The sequence below is a fragment of the Phacochoerus africanus genome, chromosome 1, assembly GCF_016906955.1.
Source record: "Phacochoerus africanus isolate WHEZ1 chromosome 1, ROS_Pafr_v1, whole genome shotgun sequence".
NCBI lineage: Eukaryota > Metazoa > Chordata > Mammalia > Artiodactyla > Suidae > Phacochoerus > Phacochoerus africanus.
The window spans coordinates 262,189,625-262,204,784 of NC_062544.1; the positions used below are offsets into that span (position 1 = coordinate 262,189,625).

General features: G+C 45.2%; 1 protein-coding gene across 1 annotated transcript in view; it reads left to right on the forward strand.

Moving 5' to 3' along the window:
* The first annotated feature begins 2,651 nt into the window (after positions 1 to 2,651).
* Positions 2,652 to 15,160, forward strand: part of CXADR (CXADR Ig-like cell adhesion molecule) — a 52,818-nt gene continuing 40,309 nt past the window's right edge. The window contains exon 1 of the mRNA XM_047794729.1: positions 2,652 to 3,272. Within this exon, the coding sequence (XP_047650685.1) occupies positions 3,230 to 3,272 (43 nt within the window). The 5' untranslated portion in view covers positions 2,652 to 3,229. The remainder of the gene's footprint in view (positions 3,273 to 15,160) is intronic.

Sequence of the window (15,160 nt, forward strand, 5' to 3'; positions counted from 1 at the left end):
TGGTTAATGAATCCGATTAGGAACCATGAGGTTTCAGTTCGATCCCTGGCCTCACTCAGTGGGTTAAGGATCTGGTGTTGCCGTGAGCTGTGGTATAGGTCGCAGATGTGGCTCAGATCCCGTGTTGCTGTGGCTCTGGTGTAGGCCAGTGGCTACAGCTCCAATTAGATCCCTAGTCTGGGAACCTCCCTTTGCTGTGGGTGTGGCCCTAGAAAAAGCAAAAAGACAAAAAAAAAAAAGGAGTTTCGCAGAGTTCCCACTGTGGCTCAATGGATCAGCGGTGTCCTGGGAGAAGTGGGATACAGGTTTGATTCTGGGCCCGGCACAGTGGTTTAAGAATCTGGCCTTGCTGTAGCTGTGGCTTAGGTCTCAACTGTGGCTCAGATTTGATCCCTGGCCTCGGAACTCCATATGTCATTGGGCAGACAAAAAAGAAAAAAATAGTTTCAGGTTATGCATAATTTTAGCTACTATTTATATGAAATAATGTACTCAAACCAAAGTCTAAAGACGACTTCATATAACATTTTTTTCCTTTTTTCCCCCAGTTTTAATATAATTTCTAAAAGAAAAATAGTTCACTAAATAGGACAAACTGCTTCTTTCAAAATTACTTAAATCTTAGAGATGATACATTTGGAAAAATCTGTGTTCAATAATCTGAAGAAGTAGAAAACATTAGTTTTGTGAAATTTACACTCAGAAGTACATCCTAAAAAGATACATTAAGATGTAATGATTTGAGTTATCACATGGATATTTATGTAGTCTTTATTAACATATATCATATGCTAATATATAAGTTAAACATATTCAGTTCATCAAATACTAAACAACCTACTATGGGCTGTGCTTCAAAGAGAAAAAAAAGATGAATGATGTACCTTTTGGCCTTGTAGGAATATTCAGAGTAAGAGAAATCAATGATAGGTATGAAAATACCAACCACAGAAGGAGGCAAAACGTAAGGACCGTAAAGCAAAATACCAGAAGGAAAGGGATTAAAAATCCTTTGGGGTAAATTACTGAGAATTTCCTGTAGTAAGTGGTTGAGATGAACTCTGAAGGGTGGGTTTGATTTCTACTGAAGGAGACACAAAGGTAGCAACTTAATAACAAATGTGTGTACTGCTTGGAAGTGATTAATACTAGAAAAATCCTCATAAGAGTCTGAAATAGATATGGACTTTAATACTTAATATTTTCTGGAGTTCATGTCATGGCTCAGTGGTTAACGGATCTGATTAGGAACCATGAGGTTTCGGGTTTGATCCCTGGCCTTGCTCAGTGGGTTAGGGATCCGGCAATGCTGTGAGCTCTGGTGTAGGTTGCAGACGCGGCTTGGATCCCATGTTGGTGTGGCTCTGGCATAGGCCAGTGGCTACAGCTCCAATTCGACCCTAGCCTGGGAACCTCCATATGCTGCAGGAGCAGCCCAAGAAATGGCAAAAAGACAAAACAAACAAACAAACAAAAACAATATTTTCTGATTTCATTGCACAAAATTTTCAGTTCCAAATATTTTATTTTTATTTTTTGACTGCCCCAGGCGGCATATGGAGTTCCCAGGCCAGGGATCAGATTCCAGCTGCAGTTGCAACCTACACTACAGCTGCTGGATCCTTAACCCACTGTGCTGGGTTGAGGATGGAAACTGCCTCCCAGCCAGAAACACCCGGGATCCCTTTGCACCACAGGGGGAACCCCTTCAGTTACATCCAATAGAATTCCTGTTTTCTTACCTAATAGTTCCTAGTGGTTAATCAGGACTCTCCTGAGATGAGCCAGGATTCTACTGCAGACAAATTAAATCAGGATTGCTGGAGGTCTTGGCATTTCATATAATTTCTCCAGAAATTCTGATCTGCAGGATTACAAACCACCGGACTAAACTGCAGTAGGGCAACTTTGGTCTTCCTGATAACTAGTTTATTTTCTTTGCTGGTTCAATAACTAACAAGAATTTTCCAATATTATTTTTTATTAGCTTCCACTTTACTGAGCACTTACTATGTGCCAGGCACAGTGCCAAGCATTCTTTTGTGCATTATCTCATCTAATCTTCATAGCTACCTTTGAGGTGGGTGCTACTTCGAAGTTACTTGCCCAGTTACTGCCCCATTCCGGAGCGCAAGTGTTTACCCACCCCAATCCACTAACTCCCTCCTCTAATTGACTCCTAATAAGGAACTCTTGGAAACACTAAAGTCTCTCAGCAGTTATAAATAAACGTTATCTGGAAAGAGCAACCAAGAATAAGCAGCAGAATGACCGAAGAACAAGTATGGAGGGCACCAGGTGACAGAAAAGTCAGGAAGATTCTGGCAGATTCAAGCTCTTCAGTTGCCTGACTCCCCCAGCTCTACCCCCCCGCCCCGCCCCAGGACATTAACCGTCCCTGCTAAACCCCAATTTTCAAGCTCACTAGTCTTTGTTGGCCAATTTCAGGGCTGGAATAACCTTTAAATACAAAGGAGGAAACCCAATCCGGGTATTTTCCAATTCCATAGCCGCAATTTAGGAGGTTAAGCAATACTGGGGATGCGGAAAAGCCTTCCGTAGCCTTCTTCAGCAGCCTAGTCGTCTTAACGAGATGGGTACAAATGCGAGGGGCTGCTCAGTTGGCTTCCTTTATCTGGAACCTTAGGTGGGAGAGCCCGCCCCAGCAGCAAAGCTCCAGAGGTAGGAGGCGTGGCTGGCCGGAGGCCCCCACCCCTACTACCCCGAAGGGAGGGGAGGGTTAGTGCGGACGCGGCTGCCCGCTTTAGCTGCCCTTCAGGGTCGGGTGCGATGTCTTGAGGCAAGGGCGCTACCGCAGTTTTAGTCTTCTGGGGAGACCAGCTGGCCGGACCCACGTGCACAAACCCGATTTAACTGAAGGCATTGAGACGGAGATCCCGGTTCAGACTTGGGGCCAGTGGCCGCTGGCGCACCTCAAAGCGGGAGCTCAGCCGGCCGGGAGTTCCTTTCTGGGGAGTGTCCCCAAGGGCAGCCAGTGAGGGGCTCCCGGTTGCCGTGGCAACCCCACGCGCCCGGCGGGGACCGCGCGCGCCGAGGGGCTTCGCCACTACCGGAAGTGACGTGTTTCACCTGCCGAGCGAGGGCGGGGTGGGACCAGGCTGCGAGGTGCCGCCGCCGTCAGCCAGTCGGGAGCGCGCGAGGAGCCGGGTGACTGAGACCGGTTTAGAGCCGCCTACCTGCAGTCGTCGCCCACGGCCGGGCCGCCACCATGGCGCTTCTGCTGCGCTTCGTGCTCCTGTGCGGAGTCGCGGGTGAGTGGGGGCAATTCGGTCCCTCGGGTCCTCATTGCCTGGCCAGCCCTGGGGCGTTCGCTGCCTGCGGTCACCCGGGAACAATGAGGCGTGGGGGAGGGGGCGGGAGCGATTTGGGGGCTGCGGCAGCCGTGGCGGTACGCGCGGAATTGCATTGGGATGATTTTGCGCGGCCGGGCTCGCGAGCTGCGAAGGTGGGGCGGCTGGGAAGGGAGCCCTGAGGTGGCGTGGGGTGCCTGGTGCGGGGGAGTTGGAGCGAGCTGACCGAGCCCCGGCATGAGGTTGGCGGTGGGGAGTCTCCCCGGGCGCCGGTGGGTGGGCGCGGCGTGCTGGGTGCGCCTGGTGTCTCTGCCAGACTATTCTTTGCGGTGGGTGCGGGCTTTGCTTTCTTTGCTCTTACCCTTTCCCTTCTTAGCCGTGGTGTCGAGTGTGTCCAGGGTCGGCCGACTTCAAAAGCCTTGGGCGGTGAGTTTTCAGGTGTCGAGCAGTCTAAGCGGGGAGGCTGAATTACAAACGCCATGATTAAATGGACACCGGGCTTTTCAGTGCTTTGGATCATCCAGGCTACCTCTAGGAAAGAGGCGATGAACGAACTGTAGCTTGAGCATTCTTGATCTCATAGAAGAGGCGAGCCCAGGCATGAGCTGTTAACTAGACGGTAACTCGACGAAGTAGACCGTGGAAAATCAGAAGTAGGTTCCTGCAAAAATGCAGTATTGATTTCTCCTCCCATTGGGTAAAGTGCAAAGGAGAAATTACTAACCTTGGTTTTGAGTATGTAATGATTTGATTCATTTTGATCGTAAGATGGGATGATGTGCTCAGGGTAATTCCGAAAGGATTCGCCAAACATGCATTCTACTGCCTCTTTCTGGGGAGGGAAAAATAGGCATTTTAAAAATGCCTGGACCAGTAGAAGGCATAATCATTGGCTGCTTAAAAAAGAACTGATCTTGTTTTGTCCAAGTAATCACTTGTCGAATTTTAGATCCCCAAAATCCTTTAAACCAACAAAAAAATTGCATAGGTGGAACCCTAGGAGGCACATTTTGTGTAGCCTCCAGTAGGATATTTTTAAGCACTCTAAAGCGGGGTCGAGTAGCCCTTTCTGTTGGGCTGGCTCTCTGCTTCCTGTTGAAATGTTAATTCCATTGTTGGATGCCACAGCTGTGGGCATTACTCCTGGGATCAACATTCTATTAACAAGTCTAATCTTCGATCTGGGTCTATAGCACTACCTCCACCTTTTTAATACATATCATTTAGGCCGGGCTGAAATTTCCAAAGCTTCCCCTAAAGATGAGGGGTCGGGAGTTCCCGTCGTGGCTCAGTGGTTAATGAATCTGACTAGGAACCATGAGGTTGCAGGTTCGATCCCTGGCCTTGCTCAGTGGGTTGGGGATCCGAGTTGCCGTGAGCTCTGGTGTAGGTCGCAGACATGGCTCGGATCCCGAGTTGCTGTGGCTCTGGCATAGGCTGGCAGCTACAGCTCCGATTAGACCCCTAGCCTGGGAGCCTCCATATGCTGCGGGAGCGGCCCAAGAAATGGCAAAAAGGCAAAAAAAAGATGAAGGGTCAGTAACATTTTACATGATACTGTCCCATCTGTTTTTTGGTCAAGGGCTACACTGAAGTAGAAGTTGAGACCATTGTGGCCTCTGTGTGAAAAAAAATGTTTTAGCCTATATCTAAACAGAAGTGGAAGAAGCTAAACCATATAGAGGAATTTTTTTTTTTTTCCCCCAGGAATATCAGGATAATTGTCTGGATTTAATTTTTTCATGATGCCTCACTTTGATAGGCACAATCTCAATCCCACAATCAATATTTTGATACATGTAGCATCATCCTGCTTATAAATTGTACTTCAGGGTACGGTGAACATCTCTTTAAAGGACTATTGTCTTCAAGTAAACAACTATTAGGAAACAACTCAAAAACTGCAGCCGATGTGGAGCTTTGAGTACTTCTACAGATACTTCATATTTTATTTTTGTCCTTTTTTTAGGGCCGCACTTGTGGCACATGGAGGTTCCCAGGCTAGGAGTCTAATCGGAGCTGTAGCCACCGGCCTACACCACCGCCACAACAACGCAAGATCCGAGCTGCGTCAGTGACCTACACCACAGCTTAGGGCAACGCTGGATCCTTAACCCACTGAGTGAGGCGAGGGATCTAACCTACAACCTCATGGCTCCTAGTCGGATTCTTTTCTGCTGCACCCTGATGGGAACTCCAAGATACTTCATATTTTAGAAGTCTGTTGCCATGAACTCAGTTTTGAGTGGTAACATGATTGATTGTACAATTGGAACCCTGACAGAATTCTTTTTGATGCATTTTTATTGCCTATTTAGTAGCAAGTCATACCATCAGTAATAGTGGTGGCAGTGGTGATGGAGCAGTAGCAGTAGTAGTAAAAGTAAAGCAGTTTATTAAATGCCAGGCACTGTTCTAAGGGCTTTACATATACTCATTTAATGGACCTGGTAACCCTAGATGATATGTACTGTAATGATCCCTGCTGTGCAAGTGGGAAAACTGAGGCACAAAGTGGTTATGTAACTTGCCAAGGTCACACATTTCCTCCTGAATCCCCTTCTTCTTATTATTGCTGTGCTGTTCTGCCTCTAGAGCAGCCACTGTCTTCTTTGATTACTTCTAATCAACATCCTAAATTTGTATCACTGGTTATCTGTCATTTATTATGAACCTGCTGTTGGTTTGACTGTGTGCCAAGAACTGAAGGCTTTTATTATTAGCCCTTTATTTTTATTTAAAAAATTTTTTTGAGGTTTTTATTATTTCTATTATAGTCGATTTACGTTATTCTGTCAATTTCTGCTGTACAGCAAAGTGACCCAGTTATACACATACATATATGTGTGTATGTATATATATATATATATATACATCCTTTTTCTCACACTATCCTCCATCATGTTCCATCACAAGTGACTAGATATGGTTCCTTGTGCTAATCAGCGGGATCTTATTGCTTATCCACTCCAAGTGCAATAGTTTGCATCTACTAAACCCAAACTCCTAATCCATCCCAGTCCCTCCCCCTCAGCAACAACAAGTCTCTTCTCCAAGTCCATGAGTTTGTTTCTTTTCTGCAGAAAGGTTCATTTGTGCTGTATATAGCTTCCAGATGTAAGTGCCATCACATGGTATTTGTTTTTCTCTTTCTGACTTACTTCACTTAGTATGAGAGTCTCTAGTTCCATCCATGTTGGTGCAACTGGCATTTTGTTCTTTTTTATGAATGAGTAGTATTCCATTGTGTGTATATACCACATCTTCTTGATCCATTCATCTGACAATAGACATTTAGGTTATTTTCCATGTCTTGGCTATTGTGAATAGTGCTGCAGTGAACATAAGGATGCATGAGTCTTTTCCAATGAAAGTTTTGTTTGGATATATGCCCAATAGTGGGATTGCTGGATCATATGATAGTTCTATATTTAGTTTTCTGAGGTACCTCCCTACTGTTTTCCAGAGTGGTTGTACCAGTTTATTTATGTTCCCAGCAGTAGTGTAGGAGGGTTTCCTTTTCTCCACACCCTCTCCAGCATTTGTTATTTGTTGACTTGTTATATTTATTTCTTGATCTTAGTTGAATATTTTCAGGCACTCTGAGAACACGAAGATTCAGACTTAGACTGGTGGTGTAAGCTAATGTGGCCCATGACCCAGCAGCAGCACCTAGGGGTGACAGTGTTAAAGTTTGGGGTGCTGCTGCTTTTCACATTGTCAACATGAGTGAAACTAAAAAAAGTAATTCTGGTCTCCCGACCACTTGTTAGCTGTTTTAGTGGTGGCAGGCCCCTGTCCTCTTTGTGTGCCTCAGTTGTGTCAAGGACGGGGATCCCACTAGAGGTCTTTATTGTTTGTTTATTTAATTATGATGATGATTTTTTTACTTTTTGAGGCCACACCCGCAGCGTATGGATGTTCCCAGGCTAGGGGTCAAATCGGAAGCTACAGCTGCCAGCCTATGGCACAGCCACAGCAACGTGGGGTCCAAGCCACGTCTGTGACCATACCACGGCTCATGGCAACACCAGATCCTTACCCCATTGAGCGAGGCCAGGGATCCGAACCCACATCTTCGTGGATACTAGTCGGGTTCATTAATTGCTGAGCCACAAAGGGAACCCCTATTTATGCTTTTTAGGGCCACACCCGCAGCATATGGAAGTTCCCAGGCTAGGGGTCAAATCAGAGCTACAGCTGCCAGCCTGCACCACAGCAACACAGGATCCAAGCTGTGTCTGACCTACACCATCACAGTAATGCTGGGTCCCCAACCCACTGAGCGAGGCCAGGGATCGAACCTGCATCCTTGTGGATACTAGTCGGATTTGTTTCTGCTTCCCTACAATAGGAACTCCCTAAGTGTATTGTTCTGCTTTACCTGGAAAATAAATGAAGATTTTAGATGTGAATTTTATCCTCTCCATATGCCTCTCCTATTATACCACCACCAGCACAAAGTTGCTTCTTCACGGCAAACCCCACCCCACATTAGCTCCTTACCCTAGCTATTGTGGGGTTTCCATAAAATTACCCATTATGTCTCACTGCACTAGATCAGAGAGCAGGGACACTCACTACCTGTGTTCATTGTTACAGTCGCAGTGTTAGCTTGTGGCACTTGGCAGATAGCACATGTTGAGCAAATGTTGCGTGATGTAACGCTTTCAGCCTCTCTGCTGCCAGGCCTATGTATGATAGAGCTCGAATGAGTTCCATCTCTTTCTCTCCCCTCTCGTCCAGTAAAGATGGTCCTCCGCTGGTGATCAATCCACTAGCCTTATTTCATTCCATTGTTAGCCTAAAGAAGTTAAGCCTCTGTTTTATCTCTGACTGCATTATTCTGTCCCACCCCCCTGCTTCAGCTGCCAAAGGTATCAGTAACCTCATGCCAAGTCCATTTATTTTTTTGGAGCTCCTTGACACCTATTTCGGTTCTTGCCCACTCTGTTAACCTGCCCTTTGCTGCCTTCTATAATAGTCCGTTAAGTGTCAGCCTTCCCCATGATTGGACCCATAGTCCTTTTTTCCAGCTTTGTCTTAAACCCAGGTGACTTCATCTACCCATCACTGTAATCTCCAAGTGGTTGCTAGTGACTTAAAATGTTGTCATCTTAGCTCTCCCTTGAATTGTGGGCCACTATTTCCAACTGCCTAACACTCAGCATTCCACGTGAATGCACTTGCATACCTCAGACTCTGCCGGCCCTCAACTGAACTTAGCATTAACCAATTGATAAAAGGATCCAGCATTCAAATATTTATGGCCTGCTGTCTACTGTGCCTGTGCTAGATGCCCCTGCAGTGGTTAGCGCAAGATTTTGAAGACTGTGAAAGATTCCGTAGAACATCCCAGCAGATAGGCTGTGTCTTGGGAGTTGAAGTGTTCAGGGCAGATAAGACATCTAACTAGCACTAATGTCTCTCTCGCTCTTTTTTTTTTTTTTTTTGCTTTTGGGCTGCACTTGAGGCATGTGGAGTTTCCCAGGCTTGGGGTCAAATCAGAGCTGTAGCTGTTGGCCTACACCACAGCCACAGCTTTTCAGATCTGAACCTTGTCTGCGACCTACACCACAGCTCAAGGCAATGCCAGATCCTTAACCCACTGGGCGAGGCTGGGGATTGAACCCACGTCCTCATGGATGCTAGTCAGATTTGTTTCTGCTGAGCCACGATGGGAACTCTTTTTTTTTTTTTTTTACTTCTGTCTCTTTTTGATGTGCACTTGAGTCATTATAAGGAAGTGTGGAGCTTGAGATTTTGCATTTTAACAGGTTCCACATGATGTCACTGCTGACTACCCTTTGGGTGAGCAAAGACATAGAGACTGTCAAGAGCTTAAGAGATGATCTCCATGAAGTAAGGTGTTGGTTCCCCCCCGCCCCAAGAGTGACATTAAGAAGCTTGTGAAGGGGTTAAAGAAGTGAGGTTATACACTTATAATAAGGCTTATTCTCTTGAGTGGTGCAGATCTCTGCCTCATTTCTGGAGGCAGGTGGAACCAATAGAGCTAACACAGGAATCTATCTGGGGTGATCTGGACACAAGCAGTCCCTGTCAAAGTACAGCAGAGTGGTGCTGGGCTTCCTCTTTGATCAGGAAAGTTGTGGGACCTGGTATCTGGTTGGTTGAATGGAGAGAAGAAGTTGGAAGCAGTAAGAATTCTGGCTTGAGTGAGTAATTATATCACTAACCTACAGGGCATAAAGAAAAGAGAAGAAGCAGGTTTTAGGAAGATGACAGTGAGCTTAAGTTTGAACAGATTGTATTTGCAGGGCCTGAGGGGAGATGGAGGTAAAAGATATCCAGTAGGAAGACTTAAGCCAAGGACAGGATCTCAGGAGAGAGGCGAGGATGGGTGATATGGAATTGAGAATCCCTGCTGATAGGTGGCATCTGTGTAAGTTTAACCAGGAACAGCAGGTAGGACCAGAAGAGAAGGTGTGATGTGCTAGGGAATATCAACATCCAATAAGTAGGCAGGAGGTGAGCAGTAGGAGTGATAGGGACTGTAGGAGGACTAGAGGATCAGAGTGTTCCAGAAAGTGATGAAGCAATGAGGCCAGTGGTCTTACATGAGGAGATTATTGAGAACATTCGGCAGGGGTTTTTTTGTTTTGTTTTTCATGGCTGCACCTGCAGCAAATGAAAGTTCCCCGGGCCAGGGGATGAATCAAAGCTGCAGTTGCAGGCCTATGCCACAGCCACCACAACACAGACCCAAGCTGCATCTGCAATCTATGCTGCAGCTTGTGGTAACACTGGCTCCCACTGAGTGGGGCCAGGGATTGAATTTGCGTCAGTCTTAACCCACTGAGCCCCAGTGGGAACTCCCATTTAGGAGGTTATTGATTTCAGACTTAGGACAGTTCCCGTATTGAGAGTAAAGCTAGATTTTAATAGATTGAGGAGTAGGCATCAGGTAGGTAGAGAATGAAAAGTGTACTTTGCACTTGAAGTTGGTTTAGCACTGTGTGTTGCAGTAATTCCAGGGGAGAAGGTAGAAGCCAGCAGATAAGAACTAATGTGTGTGTGTGTGTGTGTGTTTACTGAAGGTTAATTGATATATCATATTTCAGGTGTATAGCAGTGATTTAGTTCTCTCTGTATGTATATTTTTTCACATTCCTTTCCATTATAGGTTATTATAAGATACTGACTATAGGGAGTTCCCGTCGTGGCGCAGTGGTTAACGAATTCCGACTAGGAACCATGAGGTTGCGGGTTCGATCCCTGCCCTTGCTCAGTGTGTTTACGATCCAGCGTTTTCGTGAGCTGTGGTGTAGGTCGCAGATGCGGCTCGGATCCCGCGCTGCTGTAGCTCTGGCGTAGGCCGGTGGCTACAGCTCCGATTGGACCTCTAGCCTGGGAACCTCCATATGCCACAGGAGTGGCCCAAGAAATGGCAAAAAGACAAAAAAAAAAAAAAAGTAAGATACTGACTATAGTTCCCCTTGCTATACAGTAGGATCTTGTTTGTCTATAACTCTGACTATCCAGATTTAGAACCTTGTTCACATAATCATTCTTCCATGGAGTTCCCATCGTGGCTCAGTGGTTAATGAATCCGACTAGGAACCATGAGGTTGCGGGTTAGATCCCTGGCCTTGCTCAGTGGGTTAAGGATCTGGCATTGCTGTGAGCTGTGGTGTAGATTTCAGACTTCGGCTTGGATTCCGCGTTGCTGTGGCTCTGGCATAGGCCGGCGGCTACAGCTCCAATTAGACCCCTAGCCTGGGAACCTCCATATGCTGTGGGAGTGGCCCTAGAAAAGGCAAAAAGACCCCCCTCCCCCCAAAAAAAATCATTCTTCCTTAAAACAATGTATTCCTCTTTACACTCATTCCTGGACTCTGAAACCTTTCCCAGGAGTGTCACTCTCCTATCCCATCTCTTATATAGGGATATCATCAACTTAAAAAAGCTTAAAACTTGAGTATCCTTCCTGACATGTCTTCAGCCCTTTTATCCCTCCTTCAGCACTGTCCTGTCTCTCCTCTTCCTCCACCAGATTTCTTAAAAGGAGTTGCCTGCATTTGCTAACTCCATTATTTTCCTTCATGTCCACGCATTCTTCCACCCTTTGCAATCTTTTCACTTCTCTCTACTCCTATTAAACTGTGGTGGCCACCTTGGCTGCATCCAGTGGACATGTCACTCCGTTAATATGTCTCACCTTTAACCTTTTAAATGTCTCACAAAAATGGCTCTATTGTCTACTCTCTTTCCCTCTTGAGCTGCTCATTTTCCTTTGTGTGCCCACTTTTCCTCCCAGTACTTGTCTCTGGCTTCAGTTGCCATTTATATCCTTACAGTCTGTTTCTAGTCTCATTTTCCCAACACTTTGCCCATAATGTCAAATCACTCACTTGACAGCTCTGCTTAGACTCCCTCCAGGCACCACCAATTGAACTTGTCTCCACATCACTGCTCCATCTAACATTAAATGGCATTTTCAGCCACCGAAATGCCCAGGCAGAAATCTGGGTACCTTACTTGACTTTTCCTATTCTCACCAGCTTACATTGACTTGTATCCCTCCAGTCACAATTCATTGTTCAGGTTATACCATCATCTCTCTGTCTCTTCTTTTTGGCTTTTGTCTTTTCAAGGCTGCACCTGTGGCATATGGAGATTCCCAAGCTAGGTGTCTAATTGGAGCTGTAGCTGCCAGCCTGAGCCACAGCCACGCCGGACCTCTGCGACCTACACCACAGCTCATGGCAATACTGGATCCTTAACCCATTGAGCGAGGCCAGGGATCAAACCCCGAAACCTCATGGTTCCTAGTCGGATTTGTTTTCCACTGCACCACACCAGGAACTCCTCTTTTTTTTTTTTTTTTTTTTTAATTTTATGGCCACACTGGAAGTATATGGAAGTTCCTGGATAGAATCTGAGCCATATTAGCTGCAGCAATGCTGGATCCTTTAACCCACTGCACCTTTGCGGTGACCTGAGCCACTGCAGTTGGATTCTTAATCCACTGAGGTATACACCATCATCTCTTAAGATGATTGAAATATCTTCATAATTAGCCTCTCATTAAGTGAGTGAATAAATGGGGAGGGGAAAGATGTGCCAGGCAGGAATTTGTTTATTGGCTTGAGAAAAGACTTGGAGGGGAAAGAGCATTTGAAGACCAAGAATAGCTATATGGTTGAAGAGGTGAGCAGGGCTGGGCTTAGTGTCCTGCCAGGCTAGCTTTGTGTGTCAGCTCTGCCCTGTGTTCAGTGTTGGAGTGAATTTGTATCACAACTCCAGGCTCATTTTAATCTCCTGTTTGCTGCCTGTTCTCCCCACTCCCTTCATTTCCGCTTTTCCTCTATCATACGAAATCTTTATCAGGTGTAACTAAATAAAGGCGAGACTTGAGACTGGGAGTTTTGATTTGCTTCTTTTGGTGGCCAGCAAATAATGGGTGTGAACTTTAAAATAATTTAATAATTATTAATTATTAAAGTCACGTGAAAAGTAATCTAAAATTATCTGAAAAAACGAGCCTATGGCTTTGTCTTACTGTCTTTCACCTACCTTGTATCTTAATTAAAATATAGTTGATTTACAATGTTGTGCCAGTTTCCACTGTACAGTACCTTGCATCTGTTTTATTTGTTTATTTATTTGCTTTTTAGGGCCACACCCTCAGCATATAGAAGTTCCCAGGCTAGTGGTCGAATCAGAGCTACAACTGCCAGCCACAGCCACAGCAAGAAGGGATCCAAGCCCCATCCGGATCCTTAACCCACTGAGCAAGGACAGAGATGGAACCCTCATCCTCATGGATCCTAGTTGGCTTCGTTAACTGCTGAGCCATGAAGGGAACTCCTACCTTGCATTTTCAAAGAAAACAAATATTGGAGTTCCTGTCATGGCTCAGCAGAAACAAATTTGACTAGCATCCATGAGGATGCAGGTTCGTTTCCTGGCCTCGCTCAGTGGATTAAGGATCCGGTGTTGCCATGAGCTATGGAGTAAGTCGCAGAGATAGTTCCAATCTAGCATTGCTGTGCCTGTGGCATAGGCAGTTGGCTACAGCAGCTCTGATTCGACCCCTAGCCTAGGAACTTCCATATGCCATGGGTGCGGCCCTAAAAAAACAAAGAAAAAAAAGAAAACAAAACTAATGTTCAGGAATAATTCATTGGTTTTGGAATTAGATTGGTTTCTGTTAAAAGTGTGATGCTACAGAGAAGTAAAGAGCAGTAACTTTGCCTGGCTCTGGCCCCTTGCTTTATTCTCTACTTAATTTCTCCGAGGGACTGAAAACAACTGGCGGAGTGAGAGGGGGATGGGAGAATGTCACCTTGGCACAGTGGAGTGATCTGTTCTAGAAGCTGGTCGTTCTTGGTTTGGTGATCTCTTAGGGCTCTATTATTGGTATTCTTTGCAATTTGTTCATTTGTTGAATCCATTACTGTCTCCGTGTACGTGAAAACGGGAAGGAAGTTGAAAATGTTTTTGTACTCAGTCGCAAAATGGTGACTTAAAGGGATTTGATCCCTTTTGTGTTTTGCCTCTGGTCTTTTCTGTAGGCTTTCCCTCCCTTCAGTGACTCACCCTTCCTGGTTTCTAATAATGAGTTAGCCAATTAAAGTTTAAGCCTTAAAGGCCTTAGTTTGACTCAGCAGTGTTTGCAATTTATTTTAATTGGCAGGGTGCTAGAAGAAGAAAAGACTATTGCCTGCTCTCTTGACAAAGGGAAGGTGTAGGATAAGAGAGAGAGGTAGTATGCTTCTAGGTGGGAAATCACTGGCATGGTTCAGTTTGTTCTTCGATAGTTCACGAGAAAAAAGGATTAATAGATTAACCAATGTTTTTATACAGACTGAGACAATGCAGATTTCCTTGGAGACTATTAAATCACGTTCATTTTTTCAAAGATATTGTTTAAGTTGGAATGGGACTAACTGATTTTATTTACTTTTTTTTTCCCCCTGCTTTTTAGGGCTGCAGGTGTGGCATGTGAAAGTTCTCGGGCTAGGGGTTGAATTGGAGCTACAGTTGCCAGCCTACACCACAGCCACAGCAGCGCAGGATCCGGCCCTTTTCTGTGATCTACACCACAGCTCACTGCAACGCTGGATCCTTAACCCACTGAGTGAGGCCAGGGATCGTACCTGAGTCATTATGGATACTAGTCAGATTTGTTTCCGCTGAGCCACAGCGGGAACTCCTTCATTTACTTCTAAGAAATAAAACTGTTTAGATTTCAAAAACTAATCATGCTTGTTTTTAACTTTCTCACAGAGTAGCTATGTGTTCTTTGTGAGTTTTACAGGTTTCTCCAAAGGAAGGATGGTTTGTCTGCACAGATAAAAGTGCTCTCAAGGAATCTCAAAGAATAGGCAGATACAGTGAAATCAAGTGTGTTGAGCCCCATCTTTGTTGAATTGTTAGAGTGACTCTAGCTGACCCTTCTCAGTCTCTCAGATTGCCCTGTGAAGAGTGCTTTGAACCCTAGAATACCAGACAATTCCCATGGGGGTTTTCTTAATGGACCAGACAAAAAACTTTCAAGTGTTTTGTGCCCTGGATAGTTCTACAGTAAGAATTGAGAAGATTCTTTAGCCTACTTGGTTGTATAATGTGAAATCTGATACTTTTAGAATGAGCTGGTTGTGGAAAAGTGATCTTGCCCTGTTACAGGACCGTTTCACACGCATCTCATTTGATTCCACTCTCCTGATAGCCTACAGGTAGGAAGGACACATTCTATTTTTATTTATAGGAATCAAGTCATAAAACTCAGGCCTAAGTCCAGTAAATTATGGCATTGGTCCAGACACTGCTGTCTTAGTAGAAATATAATGCAAGCCACTTATGTCATTTAAAATTTTTTGGTG